At 43.7% G+C, this 19,862-nt stretch overlaps 1 protein-coding gene across 1 annotated transcript in view; it reads left to right on the forward strand.

Annotated features, from left to right (window-relative positions):
• Nucleotides 1-19,862, forward strand: part of LOC128712086 (CUGBP Elav-like family member 1-A) — a 52,156-nt gene that overhangs the window by 24,097 nt on the left and 8,197 nt on the right. The window contains exon 2 of the mRNA XM_053806981.1: nt 14,927-15,114. Coding sequence (XP_053662956.1) covers nt 14,947-15,114 — 168 coding nt within the window. The 5' untranslated portion in view covers nt 14,927-14,946. The remainder of the gene's footprint in view (nt 1-14,926; nt 15,115-19,862) is intronic.

Genomic DNA, 19,862 nt, shown 5'->3' on the forward strand with positions numbered 1-19,862 from the left:
AACAAACTAAAGTATAGCTGTATAGATCTAGTTGCACCTCTCTTTAGCGCTCTCAACCGTACAACGTTGTTTCTAACTGTAACGATCGGTGCCCTTCAATATGCGCGCTGCATGAGGAAATGATAATTATCGTTGCCGTTGCCGTTCTCCGATATGTTGTTGATTGCCTATCGAAACTCTCGCAGACATCCGCTGTAACGATGCCATTTATTCGAGCGCACTGACTCAGCCGGGTGTAATAGGAAGTTTCATTAAATAAATGTTGCTCTCTATTTTTCCAATTCAACGAACCACTGCAGAATAATGATAGTATAACGAGAAACGTATTTTTTCTGTTTTGAGAAATTTTAATAAACATGTGTTCTACACTGTTGGAAAAAACAACACTTCATTCTACACGGTGACAGAGAATTTAATTACTTTCTACCTAGAAGTGCACCGTATCACATAAATTATTCAGTGGAATTATCTGCACGGAAAAATCCCGGATGTAATTGAACCATTTCGGGGAAATGTGTTACATGCTGTGAAACGAATAAGGTTCGTTTTTTTCTCTAGGCAATGGTTTGTAGATGGTAATATCGTTTTCCTGGACTAAATGTATTACATTTAGCTATTCTGTGCTGTGTTGCGTTTCATATTTAGATATTTTCATTTTTGTATAATTGCTTTTACTAACAAGAACGCTGTACATTCTACAATCTAATTTAATATCGACTAAAAGTGCCATCAATGTTACAGTTTAAAGCAGTGGTACATGAATACAGAATTAATTGCACCATTGCCGAGACCAACAGTAGGATAAGAAGGTCAAAATTTCATCCTCACAATAGAACACAGGAAATTGTTAGTTGACAATAGAACTGCTGATCCATCAAGAGTATTAGGGGGATTCCTCACAAATTGTGTCCCTCCGCTGTGTAGCTACGGTTCTCAGCCAGGAATAAGAATGTCCGAAGTTGCTATCCAGAAAAGACCATCGTAAACCCCCGTTTGCAATGTGTTGGGGATGGAAGGCTGACGTCCAAGTTCTAGTCGGTTTTTTTTGCCGTTTCTACGATACGACTAAATTGTGGAGTATGTTACCGAATTCCTTCACCTTTCGTCCCTTCCCGCACTAAAAGTCTAACAATAATGCCCCCCCCAGTCTCTGTGTGTGTGTGTGTTTATTGAGGCAGCAAATTTTACAGGAAAATAGTTTTCTTCTCCATCCAATTGTTATTGGGGATGGTTATTGGGCAATGGCGTCGGGTCATGAGAAGGTTGGGAAAAGTGAAGCTGCACTTTTTTATTGTTCTATTGCTCCCCCCCTCCCCCCTTTTTTGTTCCCTTCTATGTGCTCCAGTGCTTCTTTCCACAGTGTGGTTTTGTGATTTGTGAAGCTCCACAAAATCGGCTTTTCATTGTCGAAAAAGTATTGGAACTAGTTTTATGCCCGAATGATTCCGAGTCTCGGTGCATTATGGTCGGTATGGAATTGTAACAACGTTGCTGACTCGGGTCTGGTTGAACTGACCGAACCTTTTGCTCGTGAATGATATCAATTTCTTCAATGATTCGGACTTTAATTTTTTATTTTTTCTCAGAATCTTAACTTCGTTAGTGAGTTATCTTTTCGTATCATTTCATTTGAGCATAATTTATTATAATTTATTCAAATTTGTGAAATTCCATACATAACCTTTCAAATAATTGCACTCTCTAATCTAAAGATATCAATAAATAGTTGAGAAAATGGAATAAATGTGATATTCCATCAATATCCTAAGATACCTTCGCTGTTTGCTTTGGCATTTGGTCTAATAAACCGAAGGTCTTGAGTCTCATCTATCTCTTCTCGAGGTCTCTATAGATACAGAATCTCATCCGATCCTGACAAATTTTGCTGATTAATGTTGCAGTGTTACAGGCATGCATGGTAATATCGACGTGTTTTACAGCTAAGCAATTCAAACTCGACTCTTTTTTATTTTTTTCCGTAGATTGCTAATACTTTGAGGCTCACATTAAGAGATTTAATTGAAGTTCTGTTTCAATGGAATGACTACAAATTTACATTACGATACACCTGTGTACAAGCTGTGTACATAAAATATGCAATGTCTCGCTTCACACAGTACAAGAAAAAGATTAAACGTTAGTTCACCAACTTCCCTTCTACGGTATAATTTTGCAAATAACCCATCGTTTTTTCTGCTTGATTATCGTGTATCTCTGATATTCAAGCTGTAAAACAAACGCCCCCTTTCTCTTCACATAGCACGAACATTGTTACTGCAATTCTGCCTATGACTATTTACGACACAAATGGTTCCCAGAACGAGAAATTAGACGACAAACCCAAACCCTTCACACACACACAGACACTGGGTCGACATTGTTGCAACAGAAGGGAAAAAGAAACAGAGAAAATCAGAGCAACAACATCGCTGGTGGGATAAAAATGACAAAAACTGTGTGTTGGCGCATGTTAAGGACAGGCAATGTTTTGTGGAAAATTAAAATGTGCACTGACATTAAAAATAATATTTCATAAACCCACCAACCTCAGCCAACATGGCGGGCGGTTGCTCGGTTTTGCCTTGGCGCTCGCACACGGGGATGGTTGTTTGTGCGATGGTGATGCGGCGGGATCGTACGGGATGGAAGGTGCGCAAGTAACGGAGACGCATTCAACCAATCCATGAAATCCGTGAAACAACCGACACAGAAGCCGGAAAACTTTAAGTACGACTACGTGATTTCTGCCGCCTTTTGTGTATGGAGATATGTGTTGGTATGGGGGGGATGTGTGCGCGCTTCGAACCACGCCACCGGAATGCATAAAGAATATTAATTCCATCCCGGGACGCAGAATAATGCTTTGCCCGCCATTGCCATCGTCTTCGCCGTTGTCACCACGGATGTTTCCTCCCGATCGTCTTCCCCCCACCCCAAGTCTCTCTGGGCTTGGATATCTTTTTGCCGGGAGGTCGACAGAGACGCACGCGGAGGCTGCTGGGGCTGTGCAATATGCTTCCGTTTTGGGTGGTGCATCCTTCACGCTGTGTGCGAACCGCCCTATCCCGCTCTTTTTTTTCTGGTACTATTATGATTTTACCCTTTTGTGGCGTTGGTGGTGGGACCCCCTCCTCCACATCAGGCCACAGCACAGCAGCGCTCTCAAGACTCTCACTGAGTGGGGAGTTGCGGTAATGAATGAATGAAGTGGTACGTTGTGTGGCTGTGTAGCAGTGGTGCTTATGCAAATCCATCCCTGAGCTGCCCAGTGCAAGGATAATGATAATGTAAAACCCCAGCTAAAATGGGGCTGTGGAAATAAAAAAAAACACACACACACACAGAAATGAATAAAAGTGCATCCCTGTGGAAGTTAAACGTGTGGTGGTTTCCGCTAAGCAGAGGAGGTCAACCGAATGTGCTGGTGAATATGTTTGTTATTTATTTTTAATTACAAAATGCCTCCCATTATGTGGGTGCACGAACCCCGGTGACATGTTGCTGTGCATTTCCTTCCTTATCTCTATTAACTTTTTTTTTTATCGCAACAGTTGGGAAATGTGGTTTTAATTGAATGTTTGTTGTTTGGGAAAATTAAGCTCTGCCCGTGCATCGATGTTCAAAAAATTATTAATTAAAGCGTTCCACCATTCGGGACACACTTCCTTCTGCATTTGTTTTCAATAATAATTGATGCAAAGCACCGTAACCATTACTGCCCGAGCGCTTGAATCACGCTTGAACGCAGGTGGGCACACAAAACGGTAAGCGAAACTCCACACTTTTCCCCGATGTGACGGATATTGAATTATTTCGGCGCACGGAACGACGACACATGTGAATTGACATCGAGCAGCAGGTTTTGCAGGTTTAATGAGCGCCCGGTTACCCGGTCTAAACCCGATGAACCATTTTGTTTTTGGGGGGCCACTAATCAGCGCCGCGCAAGTAGGGGAATGGTGCATGCCCCATACTATTGGCACAAACGCGACAAATTGCGTTCGAATCCGGCTGGTGATGGTGGTGTGCCTAAAACATAAATGTTCGATCAATCTACCGTAATTTCATACCGCGGCTAGGGAAGTCCCTCGTGAAGGGCATCAAAATTTCATTAATTAAAAGCACCCTGCTGCTATAAAATTACGCAAAAATGTGTTTTCATTTGCGAACATTTGGAATATTCATGCTGACATAAGCTGCTACCTATGTTGTGTGCGAACGGAATAAAGCCAACAAATGGAACTTAAATTGCTTGAATCTTTTGCTCGTGTTTCCAACCCCTTGGTTGCCTTGGGTGATCACTCCACGGGCAGTCGGCGAGTGCATTAGGTGGCACTCCGGAACGACGTTGACAAACGATTAGCCGCGGGAAGCAATGAGTGCAGTTGTGCAATTTGCAGTGCACCAGTGGAACCGATTCTCCGTTCGCCCGGAGTTGTTGCTGACCAACTGTTGTATTTGACTAGCCCTACTTCCGATGGAAAAGCGAGTGGCAGAGAGTCGTTTGGGGTGCCGTTCGCCTTCTACGCTCGGACACGTTTCGTCCGGATGCGGATGTGTTATGCTCGGCTAGCAGAGTTGCGGAACGGATTTCGCGGATCGTGCGGTCGTCCACAGCACAACTTGCCCGAGTCGTAAAATTTGACGACAATGATCAGCATTTACAACTGTCCCGCGCATATTTGCCTGCTGCCTTCTTGTGGTGGTGGTGGTGGTGGGTGGTGGTGGGTGGTGGGTGGTGGTAGTGCAACGGGAGTACGGCTGAGCATATTTTGGGGGCCAACGAACGGCGAGGGGTTCAAAGAAACAAAAAACACGAGGGGAAAAATTAAGATTCAAGTCGCATATGGTTTTAATTACATTTTAACTGCGGCCACCATTAGGAAAGGAAAATCTCTCGCTTCCGGATTTTCTTGTGCCCGGGGATAGTCGAAATATGAGCATTAAAATGTTCCGTTCTGTGTGACCAGACCAGCGCTAGAATATTTACATCACAATAATTTGAAGAAGATTAGGATAAAAATTTATGATAATCGTACACTGGAACTTAAGTCCCCGAGATGCACATTGTCGGATTTTAAAACTTGATAGCTTAGGCAATTTGTTATACAAAACTCCAGTAAATAAGATAAAAGATAATGCCTTTAAGTGCATCTAATAAACTTTTTCAAATACCACCCAAAATGATAAAGGAATTGCGAGCAAACAAGAGAAGTCGGCTCTAGAACATTCAAATTTAAACGATCTTTCATCTGGATTCGACATACGCAACATATTGTTCTATCCCTTCACTAATATACATCAACATTAGCTCGAAGTCAGTTATTAACCGTGTTGTTCTCCTATCCGGCGACGTGTTGAATCGCACGGATTGGCACGAATAAACGACGTTCGACTGTACTATAATTTTGCTATAAAAAAAACCATAGTAATTATTTGTTTTAATACACAATGTTTTCTAAATTTTAGCGTTTTGTTTTTGCTGTAAAAGTAAAATAAATCAAAACAAGTCTGTATCGACACATAAATCATAGTTGCATAAAACAGTGAAAGCGTCTGTAAGCGACTAGATATTGGAATTTATGGCTAATTTATGCTGCAATGTGAGTATGCCTGTCAACGTACAATGGATACGATCATCATCAGCTGCGTATGTTCATCCGGGTCGGGGACCGGGTGCGTTTTTTTTTTTCTTTCGTCTGCTGCTGAAAACTGCTCGTTTTTATTTGCTTCAATAGACTATTTGCATATTTTTTGCCCGGTTTTTAAGGGTCCACCATCCAATGGTGCGTGGGTCACAAGAGTTCCGGGATCGTCATATAAATCTTACACCATCGTTTCACCAGAATGGAGGCACGAGAATGGATTAACTCAACCGTTCACTTTGGTTGCTCTTCCTTGGCGGGAAAAGTCAAGGTACAAAAACTACCTCCTCACAGCATCCTTCCTACGACACTTCCCTTTCGTAGCGAAAATGATCTCCCTTCAACGCATTAAATGAAGCCGCCGACAACCGATGTCAAGTTTTCCGGTGCAAAAATGGCGGAAAAACTGTCGATGTACCGTCATGTGTGCATGTGGAGTGCGTTCCGGCTGCGGTAGACGCAAGGGAAAAGAAGGATCCCTCTTCATAAGCGGAACTCTCCCCGGCATTCTGTGGCATTGGTGGCGTAGATAGCTTTCGAACCAAGACGATGCCATATGAATATAATTCACGCATTAGCTCATATCGCGCCCGCTCCTGCCTCGCCAGGAAAGGAATTGTCGCTGAAGACAGCGTTGCCTTCGAATAGAAGCAGAAAAAAAGAACGAATAATACACTTTTATTTCCCGTTTTGCTCCCGCCTATGCTAGCACAGGAGAGACAGAGCTGCTTTTGAGCAAAGTAAAACTGTGCAGTAAAACGTACGCGGGACGGAAATGAACGGGAGTTAAGTATTGCATCGCATTTTTTGGACTAGAATTTATTCGTGCAGAAGATTTCCATACTTTCAACACGATAAATTTCGTTCGTTTCGCTTCCTACCGGTCCGGAATTATGAGGTTTGCATTGAATTTGCAAGTAGTTCATCGAAAAGTTCGCTCGTTTCGTTGAAGGCAGCGAGGTTGAGAGAAACTATTTTTGACAGTTTTCAGTGTAAAAAACAAAAAAAAACACGAGAATCTTTATTGGACAGTGCATTCCAAAATTCCCAACCAGTCAAGCTCAATTTAAAAGATATTTTAGCTAATATTTATGATGTTAAACTGTATAGAAGCCAATGAATAAATGTTGAAAACATTCGATCGGAAAACGTAATTTAAATCATGCAACATTTTCCATCATTTATCGTTAAAATCGTCGTTAATTGAATTGTGTCCCTCCAGGCAATTCTAGTGAAATTCCTCGGAACAAATTATCTACCCTTCAGTTACATCTAGTCCGGAGGGTGGGCAAAAACTAGTTGCTCTTAATTAGCCATGTTTCCCCGAAGCCAAAACGTCATGAATGGCAATGACGCTGTCGGTCCGTGTCGGTGCTTCCAGGGAAAAAAAGTCATCATCCCTATCATTACGCCACTGTTATCAGCAGTGCCGTAATGTGTCTGTGTGGCCGGGAACTTCGCATCATTTTCACATCTCATTAGCGGACGTGTCGTCGCGTCATCGCAGCGTAAAGCGAATCAGAACCCACGGCTTCTTCTACAGCCCGGAGCAACATATCCTTTTCCGCTATCAAATTGATTGATAGTGCGGTAATGTCGTCGTCACGCACACACAGAACCATGTACATCCATCTGTACAAATCTGTTTATAATGGATGGGAAGGGGAGAATGGAAATGTGTGGCGATGGGATGTTCCCACATCCGTCTTGTCGTGTGTGGTGTCCAAAAAAACAACAACAGGAAATATGACACTGTTGCATGTGTTCCTGTCCTTGTGTTTGCCCGGCTGTCACGCTCTCTCTCTCTCTCCTTACACATGTACGGGCTCTAGACAACTGGCCAGAGGACCACACAGCAGCCTAATTCATGTAATTACAACCAATTCTTCTCGCATCGCTCGCTGGTGGAATGTAAATATTTTTCCCCCGATTTTCCTCCCGGTGAAAGCGACGAATGTGTGATGATGATGTGGTCCTTTTGAATGGCCAAAAAAAAACTCCCCTGCTCCAGTTCTAGCAGGGTAGAGTAAGGAACGCAACACACCATCTAGGCTCGTGGCCTGGAGACCCAACGGACAGGACACACCGCGATAAATGGCCACGTATCATTTCCGCGATTGTGTTTGTGTTTGTTCTCGTTATTGTTGATTCAAGAGTGAGGGGAAAAATCAACTATCAAACGGAATATCCCACGCGATCGCTCCCCACCAAGCACTGTTGGGTTGCCTTTTCGGTCGTGGAGTGTTGTTTGTGGCGTCCTGTGTCGTCCTGTGTGTGTGTGTGTGTGTGGATTCCAATCGAGCATCACTACTCAACCGCTCGATTCGCGTCGATTCACGTCGCAAGTAAGATAAAGCACTGGGAAAAGCGCATCTCATGTGCGCGTCTGGTAAACAAACACACACTCAGGCTTTTGTGTCTGGTTTTTCCGACACTTGGTGTGCTTTTCTCGCTTCGCGTATGTGTGGCTGTTAAGGGAGGGGTAGTACGTCAGTCACAGTTCCGTGTGGTCGGTACCGGGAACGGTAGTGTCTGGATATTGCTTGTCGCGTTGGCAGGGGTTAGAGAAGGAAAAATATGTTTACTTCACTGATCATCCGAATTCATATCTGGTTCTGTGTGTAAGCGGTGGATATGGAGGGCTGTTCTAGGTGGTGGTTGTGGTGTTTGACAAGCCTTTCCCTTCTTCACACTGCTTCCAGCAAGCACCGTTCGTTGTTCGCTTCCAGGTTCGGTAGTTGTTTGCACATTTATTATGCTATTGTTCTCTCTCGCGTTGGAAACTCGATCGCTTCTCCCAACCATTCCGAGCAGCGAAATTGGTTCTCAAACCAATGAGAGGGGGGGTATAATGCGCCCCTAGACCCCCAGTGTGCCTAGGGTACCTAAATAGGATAGCAAATAGTACGCCAAACACCGCGAAGATGGTATCGTTACGCGTCATCGTACCACGGCACGGAAAAGGGGCGTAAAAAGGGGGAAGAGAAAATGCCACAGGAAGGGAAGCAACCGAAAGGAAATGCGCGTGATATGAGATTGTAGGATTTTGACAAATCACTATCGTTATAATTATGGATGAGCTTTATATTTGTGTGGACCGCCGCCATAGCAGCCGCGAATAGCGGACCCGGTTGGGGGACGATGGGGGTAGGACGATGACAAAGCGGGAACTTTGAAGTATTCCATGAAGGAGAGACAAGGAGGAGAGGAATGAGTGGGGAGGGGGATTGTTTCCCTCCCGGTTCGGAAAGGGGTGTGATTGTTTTGTGCGCCCGAAACCTGATGCCACCCAGGCACCAGGCAGTGCAGTTGTACAATGTATGTTTGAATGCTATTTTCCCCCCTGCACCGGTGTTTGTGGGAAAATCGTATTTGATTTTCCCTGCCTCCACAGAGAACACGTAAATAGGGGTGGAAGGTCGGAAGGGAATTGTTGGTGTTGCGGTTTAGTTGAGGTGCAATATGTTCCCCTGTTCGTGTGTGCGAGGGCTTTTGGGATAGGATGGAGATAACGCCCCGGAAGACACAGTACACAGTTGGCATCAGCAGAACCGGCCGAACCGCGAACCAGCTGCTGCAGCATTTTGCGATGACGGGTATATTTCGCAAACGTAATTGATACCGTCATAGATGAGGGTTGACTCCCTTGCCGACCACCTCCACCGGGCCGAGCTTTTTCCAACGCAACGCGCCATGGATGACGCCGCGAAGCATTTATTTGAGAATCATTATCGCATAAGCAATTTGACCGGGTCATGGAATTGGTAGTGATAATTTTTCCTACACACACCGGCACACGCATTTTCCCCTAACGCACCTAAAAGTGCAACGAAAACATTAGGTGTATGGCTGGCGCCGACACTGATGATAACCAATCAACCTGGGCTGGGAATAGATGCTCTACTCATTTCGATGCATTGTTTGCGTGCGTTATGTTCGGTTCATCGTACGGTGGCTATAGTGGGGAGCAAAAAAAAAAACACCCCCAAAAATATTAACATGAACAACCAGGCGCCTCCATTGCATACGAGTGAATGAAGTTCATCGTCCATCGTTATTGAAATGGATGGGGCAATGCTCATAAAGTTGATCTGCTCTCAAACGCTACCGTGCGTATGGTGTTTCGAAATGCATTTGCCGTGAAGATAAGTTTAGGAGCTGTGGGGAAAGGGAACAGCCACTGTACCGCATCCAATGTGAAATCAAAATTCTAATTGCTTGCTTCATTGAAGCGTTAGATGATAGGAGGTTTCACAGTAAAAAAAAAAACGCTCATAAAACCAGTGGTGAGTGTTGTTGTTACGATGGCTACACATTTGTTTTTTTGTTGAACAACCCTTAAGGGTGTACAATCCCCAGGTGTGGCGAGATGAGCCGTTGTGGTAAATGGGCATCATCAAACCCCCGACAACGGCGGTGTGCCCGGGTGGAGCATCGAATAATGTATCGGATAACGACATGGTAGTGGTTGTTGTTATCTACGGATTATCAGCATGCAATTTCGCTCGTTTCGTTGTGGTGAAAGGCGTATGTTTGCTAAACTTTTGCCACAATTTGCTTTGCCTCGAAACGGCTAGTGGTGGAGTCCTCTCGATCGTCAGACAGGCATGCAGCAGGCGCTGATAATTAGAAACCCTTTTTCCCCCGTCCAAGTTATGTTGCGACGAATTATGAGGGTTTTGTATTGTATTCCCGATTTTTCTTTTCCTTTGGGTGTTGTTCAACATTTTTAAGGTGGAAAACATATGATGAGGGAAAACAACTCTCATGTTCCACGGCCCATGTTCCAATTTTCCATACGGAAAAGTTTGTTTGTCTATTTTTTTTATTCGCAGTTTTTTGTTTCTATATTACCCACAAAATGGCGCCTTGTTTTGTCACCACATTTAAACCAGCTGCGTTGAGAATTATAAAATTGTCAAACAGAAAGCATTCCATCTGTTCATCAATTAATGTTAAGCGGATTTATAATTTCAATAAGCACAAAAGAGGCGCAACTCCTCAATTTCTAACAAAGCATGAACATTGTAGCCTGCTCAGTGCTGTATGTCTACTGGCAATTATTGGTATGCATATAATACCTGCTCGCTGTTTGGTATATTTATCGTGAATAGATAGCATTCCCATTCAGCCGCCGGTCATGATGGGCGAAATGCGATAAGTTTGAATAGGATTCCCTACCCAGCCGATTGGTTTGGTGGTGCCCACCCGACGTTCATCACCCTCGGTTGAGACATAATTGTGGCGTGGATTTTCATGGCACAACGAAACGCAGTCGCATGCTTTATATTTTGCCCTGCTACCACAGCAGTTGATGTACGCATCTGTTCGCACTGCGATAAATGTTCGCTTTGGTGTGCTGTGGCTGATTGGTGTGACGTGAAAAGGAGTCAAGAAAATGAATCTCTACACAATATTCTTCATCTTGCTTCTTTCTAGAGGGCGGAAACGATCACATTGCAAAGCACTGACTCATTTGGGTGGCGTTGTACGTTTTCCCATCAAACTACCGAAACTTCCAATCGTCGCAAAAGTGAACACACCGTGATGATCGACCATCCATACACAACCCGAACACACGCCGGGATGGTGAAACACCGAAACCAACACATTCAAAGCCCTTGTATCGTGAATTTTGAAAACGTTTTTCCTCGCTAATTGCCAATTAGTGGCGTATTAAGAGTTAACCGTACCCAGGGTGGCATAAACTCTAAGCCCTTCCCCTTGCTGGCGGGGAAGTTACGGGTGAAAATTATGATAGGTGTAGGACATGGCATCGTTTTGCTTTCAATTTCCGGTATAGGCGAATGGATGGTGTGCTTTCATATTGGGCACGCCGCCCACCACCCAAAAACCAGAAGGCGCCTCGGGAGGAAAGCCGATTCACTGCACGCACAGTGGCGCAGTGGTTCGGTTGGGTTGAAGCATAATTTTCCATCATCTAAGTCGGATGTACTCCTGCCAGCACTTGCTCGCCTTGGCGGAAGAAACAATCAGCTCGCACGAACTGCATCCAGCGATAGTTGAGATAGGAATCCCTGTTACAATACTGACTGTTGGTCGAGATTTTCCCTGGCAAGCCGCCTTTTGCTAAGTACACAAATTTCCCGGATGTGTGAAGCTTGACTTCGTCTCTTCCCATCAATACCTGTGGCAATGACTTTATCTGCACCGCAACCAATTTCGTTCTGGAAGCTTACGGAGGGGTTTTGTTTTTCTTATCGGTGTGCCTCTCACACAGATTATCCTGTAATGTAATGAGAATTTTTCCCCTGTTTCGACTGGCACAAAAACCCACACAACCCATTTATATGCGTTGCTTCCGAAAGACAAACCCGTATTAGTTCTCATCATTCATCCGAAGGGCTTTACCAAACGAGCTCGAGCCGATTTGTGTTGCCCGAAAGGACTCATTACGTGTTTTTTTTTTTTTGCGCTCGATGTGAAGGGAAGGAGCTGGGAATTGGTACGAAGTTGCTAAAATCCTTCCCTAGAGGCGATGAATAGAAGGTAAAAACCCCTCCAACTATCATGCCCCAAAGTCTCGATGTTTCGAAGACTAATGGAACGACTTCCATTCCTGGAACAAATGATTGTATTTTTCCCCCCCTCCAAAGTACCAGCGCTACTACCTTTAGCGTGGTGAATTTAAGCCTCATGAACCGCAAAATGGAAATCTAAGAGCACTTTTCGGTCGGTCGGAAATTAGTTTGTGCTACGGTTGGACGTGGTAGTGTTTGTTAGCGAGAATTGAAGGGGAGAGAAATAAAAAAAAAAGCATAACCTGCATCTGTCTTCCGTAACGTGTTCATATCGTTCGGTCTGGTCGTAAAATGTTTTGTCGGATTAATAACACTCCTCAGCACAACCGCTGCTGTTGTTCGACCCGTCGAGCGTAGTGGCGGTATCGTTGTGCAAGCTTTGCGATGCATTTTCACCTTTTTTTATGTAGAAACATGCATTTGCTGGTGGGAACTGGTGGGAGCGGTTCATCGACCCAATTGGCAAACATTGGTGGAAAAACCACACGAATTCTACGGTTAACTTCGTTTTTCTAAGAACAGGTCTACGTTCGGTTCGTTACAAGATCCGTGAAATGCAATCCAATGTAGTGAAGTTTTGTTCATCTTTGGCGTACAAGAGCAAAGTTCCACGCCAAGTAAACCAACTACAAAACACAACACCCCCAAACACATGATGTGTGGCATTGGTGTTTGGTGGATTGTGGTGGCAGTACAGGGAGAAATTCAAGAATTAATCCGTTTTTCAACCTGAAAATAGTCTATGAAAAATGCATATATGTACGGTGTTTTTACACAGAGTCGCAATCAGACGCTCAAACAGCTCCAGCTTCTTTGTTTGTTGTTGGAGTTCTTTGAAAAATCTCACAGACAACACCCGGCGTCTATTGTTTACTAATCTTAGGCTTTGTGTAAAATGCATTCAACATAAATTATCAACTTAATCTTTGGTCTATCACATCTATTATATGAATTAAAACGACTCCTAAAACGCTTTACCAGACAGGGTAGTCGGGTGGCATTCTAATGACATGTCCAACTCATCGAAACCGCAGTGTTTTGAGTGATTGCAGATTTTTATTCTCGAAAACATCAAAACATTATTTTCTTAAAGGATTTCAATGGATTTCAACCGCGTATTTCTGTGATATATACTTTGTTTTGTTGTTAATTTACTGTTACAGATTGTAGTAATCTTCTTTAAAATGCTCGAAACAATACGTAGCGCAGGGTTTAATGCAGTGTTTACTTCTGTCAACAAAACACTGTCACAAGTTTCTATTTTTTGGCCACTGGTAGCAATAATATAATTGAAACCAAGTGGCCCATTTCTAAATGAATCAAGCCTTAATCCTGTATCATTGATACATATCCATAATCTTATCTATTGACAACGATACACGATTGGCTTTCAATTAACTCATTTTTCGCTGTACTTCTTCGTAGCGGAAGGATTATCACCATAACCGGATTACAGTTGTCCCAAGTGTTCCCATCTTGAAGTTCGCGTAAATCGAACCGTCGTTTAAAATTGCAATAAAAGCAAGAATTCCTCCGTTTTTTAGTCCTTTTTTTTAAACGACAGCACACTTACAGCTCTAGCCTGTCGGGCATACGATTAAGCTACTTTGGCTTTGCACTTCTTCGCCACATAACAAAGCGTATCATAACCACACACACACCCCACTGTCCTGCAACCAGAATAGACTCAAACTATGTGCACATCGTAGCGTTAGCGACTTTCCCTTACTTCTGCTCCGCAATCGAATCGACCTCTGTCTGGTACGTTGAGATGAAATTGAAGCGAGTACTTTTCGTGCACTCGCGGTGACATAATCTTCCCCGGCGTGTAAGGTGCTCGCCGCATGGAAATTGGCCTCATATTTTCTGTCCATTATGCTAAAGGAGAGAATGCCTTTGTCTTGCCGTGTTCCCTGTTTCCGCGGTAGCGGTGTCCAGTGTTTTAAAGCAGCGAGTGATCTGCATGCCCCAGTCGTGTGCAGTGCCTCGGTGTCGCTTTAAGTTTTTTTTTTTTTGTTAACAGCATAGGTATGTTGTAGCGACGCGACCATTTGCATAACGGGCACATATTTCTTACCCCCTATTCCTGCAAGCGTCCTTTATTAGGTTTGAATAAAAATAAAAGTTCCCGTGCTCGTTGTTTTTTTTCCCTACTGCGAGGAGGCGATTTTAAATGCTTAAACTAGCAATTTTAAGCTGCATTTTATCTGCGTCTCTCTCAACCCCGTGTCGGTAGTACGTGTTAGGTATGCTAATGGAAAAACAATTCATCTCGGGGAAGCAGAGGATGCACATCACCGTACGCGGGACGGAAAGTGTGGCCAGCTGTACTTAAGATGGTGTCTGAACGGTGCGGCTACTGTTCTGCAGAGGTGTAGTTGGGGAGTTTCTGCACTTTAAACAATCAACAGATTGTGTGGTATAATTTAGCCATTATGAAATTGTGTATAAGAGCATGAACGGAAGAACTGAATGGGAGATGGTGTGTGGTGGGTACACGAATCGAACAACATTTTAAAGCAAGCAATCGGCCCTGCATAGCCTTAAAACAGCTGCAGTGCAAACAGAACAAAACTGGTAAAAATAAATAATCTATAATAGGAAGAATGCTTCCATTTTTGTAACATTTTATAAGAAAAGAAATATATTTTCCACCAGGTACCATGCGCCTCCATTGAGTATCATCGAACTAATCTACGTTTTTTTTCTCTATCTCTTTTTCTCTCTCTTTTCTAACAGAACGCAAGCTGTTCGTCGGTATGCTTAGCAAAAAATATAACGAGAACGATGTTCGACAGCTGTTCTCGGGCCACGGCACCATCGAGGAGTGTACGGTACTGCGTGACCCGTCCGGGCAGAGTAAAGGCTGTGCTTTCGTAACATTCGCAACCAAACAGGCCGCGATCGGTGCTATTAAGGTGAGTGGCGTTACGCTTAGATCTTGTGGTGACATTCAAAAAAAATCCTCTCCCCTGTTGGCGAGCGGCGAGTAGCGAGATTCGCCGAACAAATGATTAATGAACGGTGTGAACAATTAAAAGCCAAACCCCCTTCTCGGAAAGGTACACGGCCGAGTGTCGTGGGTGGCACGCACCCCTTACGGTTACGAATGCCGTGAATTAATCCCGAAAATATCCTTTTTCTATTTAGCCGACGGGGCAGGGGGAGGGGGTTGTGGTGTAACACGCAATAAGTGAAACCATAAGCTCTGCAGCAATTTGTGGTCGAAACTGTGCGCACGGTGTGAACGTGTCCCCGCCCACCCGGTGGCGGTTCGATCGATGTATAAATCATTTTTGTATTTGCAACCATAAAACACTCTATACACTCGGAGATCGGTCGATTGTGGATCGGTTGGGTTTTTGAGCGGGAGTGTTTATATCGAGCGCAAGGCTTTAGAAGAACGCGAAAACAACGTGGCCGAAGAGTGTATCTTCACGTACACAACCTGCGTGTGTGTGTGTGCATCGTTGATGATGAGGCGACCAGAAGACCATCCTTTGGGTGGCGAATGGTGAACAATCCGGGTCAGAATAGGGAGCAACACCACTGAACCACAAACCTCCGATTTGATTTATGACCCCGAAGAAAGGGGGTGATAAGCGCTGGAAGTGGTTGGGTTCGGTAGTTGCGCGCGGCAAAGATAAAAAATGGGTTATTTATTTATCGCTTTCAGCACCATGCATGATTGTACCGCCTGGTTCGAGAGTTGTGGAATCAAAAATGGCATATCTATAGTAATGTCGGACACAGGTCCAGCCGGAGCAGCGTCCCCATCTTCAGCGAACTCTTTCCCATTATTCCACCGCCATTAGGCGGTGGTAAATGTATCCGTGTGCGCGAAAGCACACGCATCCTTCTTTTCCATTATTTATTTCTATATCAGTATAATGAATGCTACTGATGTGGTGATGCTAGCGATGAACGAACTGAACGGGGAAACGTGTTGCCCCGATATGGTTTGCGATCAGATTTATCAGGTTACGTGGTCAGTTAAGGTTCATGACAGGAGTGGATGGCTTTTTTTTATATAAAAAAATATTGCCTTTTACATTTTCATGCATATATAGCTGATATTAAATTTACATCCTACGGGTAGAGTGAAATAAAAACACACGCATAAAGGACATTAACGACCGAAACACCAGTAGACAGTGCACATGTTGCAATTAGTAACATAATAGTATCACATTTGATGACGCGTGTGTATGTTTTTTTGTCTCTGTCTATCTCTGTGTGCTCTGGATGCACTTTAAATGTGTAATATGATACATTTTTCATGTGCACTTGCAATTAGTGTGCTGATTATATTGGCCCAGTAGCGACCACCGATAGAAACGAGCGATGAAACAGCATATATATGTGTGTGTGTGTGTGTAATAGAAAAATCATTATCATTAAATGATCCAGCAGTACGCACATTTTCGGTACACATTGTCCCTGCCCCGGGTAATGTGCCGGGGTATGGTACGTGAGTTGCCTAAGTGAAATCGAATTAATTGCTACGTTTAATTAAATTGAAAATTTATATATATCTTCCTGGAACACAATTTTTTTTGACGGTGTTTCCTGCCCAATGAATCGTTTGATTGAGATTTGGATTTGCGTTGCGTGCAATCATCAGTACCAAAAGACCAAACAAAAAAAACCTCCGGCTCGACTACAAACAACAGCCACCGGCGGCCACACAAACGCCAATATATCGTTTTCAATTCATTTGCTTTCCCCCGTTAATGGTAAATGGGGTGTTGGGGTTTGGAAAAACAGAAGCCCCCTCTCCCCCCCCCCCATCCTCCCCCTGGACCGAAAACAAAAGGTGCATCTTTTTTGATGCCCTTCCCGCCCCGATCGAGTGATGAGCGGCAGGTTATCCGAGACATCGGGAAAGGATTGCAATGTTTTTAATGATTCGTTAGCGTTACCCGGGATCCAGGTCAACCGGCTTCGGAACGGGTGTGGGCATTATGCTGATGATGATCGCGAAACCGAACAAACGATTTTATGATTGATGATGTGGAATTAACGATTTTTATTATATTAATCTGTTAGTCAGCGGTTGAATGAGTTATTACAGAAGGATTTCAATTATTTTATCATGCATGCGCTACGGTGCGGGACGCTCGTTATGATGAACGCCACTGGGTGTGCAAAAATACGGTGCTGAAAGGATTTCTATTTCACTATTTCAATTCAGAAACTGTTGCTTCTCTTGAGGGAAATAATAATAATGTTTCAATTTTTCGAATATTTTCGAGTAGCAAATAAAGTGCAAAACGTTTTAAACAACTTCGAATGGCTTCAAATTTGTTGGTCCATTAGTCGATATTGGGATTCCATCAATTTATTGGAATTTTATCAACCTTTTTTGCCTTATTTGGTCAGCGGCTCATTGTCATTCGCAACAAAGCTGATGCGAATATTTAGATTTTAATACTTGACAAACATCAAAACAACTGTTTCACTTTCGTTTTGCTTCTCCCCTTTGAGAGCTTTTGTTTTTTTTTTTGCTAAAAACAGAATGCTTCTCATTAAAATCGCCCATGTATTATTCCCTCCTTTATGCACCTCTGGCAACAAAACACTTCGATTTTCAGTGATAATGATGCATATTTTAAATGTTATTATGCACGTTCAAGATGTGAAAGCAATTGAATTCAATAGTACGATTTTTTTTATCACATTATTACAGCAAAAGAATACAGCGACACAAAGCGGGCAGGATGTGAATAAGTGTTTTACATTTGGCCGCTCCCTGGGCCACATCGCCACATTGTCTGCGATGCTCATCATCGTTGCTGTGCAGTTAAATTTAATGATGGTCAAACCGCGTCGATAGAGCGGAGCGGAGGCAAAGTTCATGTGTTCACGCCGCGCAACATCAAAAACGCGGGGTCGTGGTCGACCGAAAAGTTCGTCTTGATCCAGGCCACTTGAAATGTTGATCCGGCGAGTTGGCGAGACGCGGTTAAACGACGCCAGCACAAAACCACGAAAGCAAGTCAAACAACAACTACAACAAAAAACGGCCATTTCCATCCATTTTCTTTGTGCGAGCTGTTGTGGTCCCTTCCCCCCCCCCCCCCCCCCCCCCCCCCATTAGTGCAGCAACATTGGCACCGCAGCATAACGACATGCAAAACATCAATAACAATAATCATCGTTTATGTGATTGTGATGGTTGTTTTGTTTGAATGGGTGTTCCTTTTTTTTTTTGGCCGTTGTCTTCCTCGCCTGTTTTCCAAGCTTTCTGACCCCGTGTACATGTGTACGGGGGGTGTGGGTTATGTGTGGCAAGCAAAGGGGAGAAATGGCAACCCACCACCATTATCACCATCAAACCAACAAACCACTGTACAAACAAACACGAACACAACAAAAAAAAAACTCGTCATCTTTTCACATTTGCCAAACCCCCCCTGCCATCAGGCAAGAGTGAATGCGTCAAAGGAGAATGTCCTTTTTTTTTTTTTTTGCTTTTCCGGAGGTGGAAAATCTTATTTTTGTGCGCTTCTTTCTGGCATGATGAAACTAAGTTGAGGGGTTTTCCACGTTTTTTTTCTGACACTGCTATAATAGTTTGTCTGTACGGCATAAAGAAGCGACATAATACTAGCCAACTTTCCTTTCCTTGAGCAATAGCATCCATTTCCTTCATTCTTGTTTCGTTTTTTTTCGTATTAAAGATATAAGAGCAAGGAAGCGATCGTTATGATGTTTTTTTTTTTCATGTCGCCCTGTGGTTTTGTAGCTTTACAATATTCACGCGACGTGAAATGAAGAAGAGAGATGTCGTGCGTTGGTATCGTTTCTGTTTGCGGCTGCAACTTGTAACGATTATTTCTTATTGCTTTCGAATCGACAACGGTACGGTGTGTCTCGGTTAGGATTTGAATTTGTGGGGTGGATTCTTTACCATTATTCTTTCTCTTTCCCCCCCAAATGAAAAAAAATGCCCTGTATTGCTGAAGTAAATGTAATTTTTATTTTTCATAAGCTTATAATTATGTGCCACATAAATGGTTGCTTCACGATTGTAACGACAGCGGTACTCGTGGCAGCCCGTCCCATTATGGGGTGCTTTCGTCAATGGTGCGTCATTAGCACACGGGCAACAATGTATATGCTCCTTGCTGCAACGTACCACAGGCGTGTATTGGAACCATTTTGCTCTTGCCACCGGGACGTCTTGTCAAGACGTAGCTAATGAGCTCTTGTTTAGCAGTCTCTTGCGGTACTTTTATGTGCGCTTGTTCTACCGTGCGCACGCTTCTGTACGAAAGCCGGAAGATATTGGTGCCAAAAATTGGTGGTATCGGGAATCGCGTTTCAATGCTGTATGGCTCTTTGTGCGTTGGAGCAGCAACTAGAAGAAGGAATAACAAAAAAAAAAACCTCGTCGACATGACACCACCAAAGACGACACACTTGGGATCAGCCAAAAAACGCGGAACGTTCTATGTAAATTTTATGATTTTTAAGCACCACCAGGGGCACTCGCTTAACATACACTTCTCCGCGGGTGATGTGTACCACCGTCGACAAAGAAGAACTTCGCGTTTTCTCACCTTTCCACGCCACTTGGTTTTAAAAAGGAAAGCGGTTATTATCCTGTTGCAGACGAACATGTTGTCGATGACATGGAGACGAACACTGGCAATGTTACGGACGACAATCC

The sequence above is a fragment of the Anopheles marshallii genome, chromosome 3 (assembly GCF_943734725.1).
Source record: "Anopheles marshallii chromosome 3, idAnoMarsDA_429_01, whole genome shotgun sequence".
In the NCBI taxonomy this organism is placed as follows: Eukaryota; Metazoa; Arthropoda; class Insecta; order Diptera; family Culicidae; genus Anopheles; species Anopheles marshallii.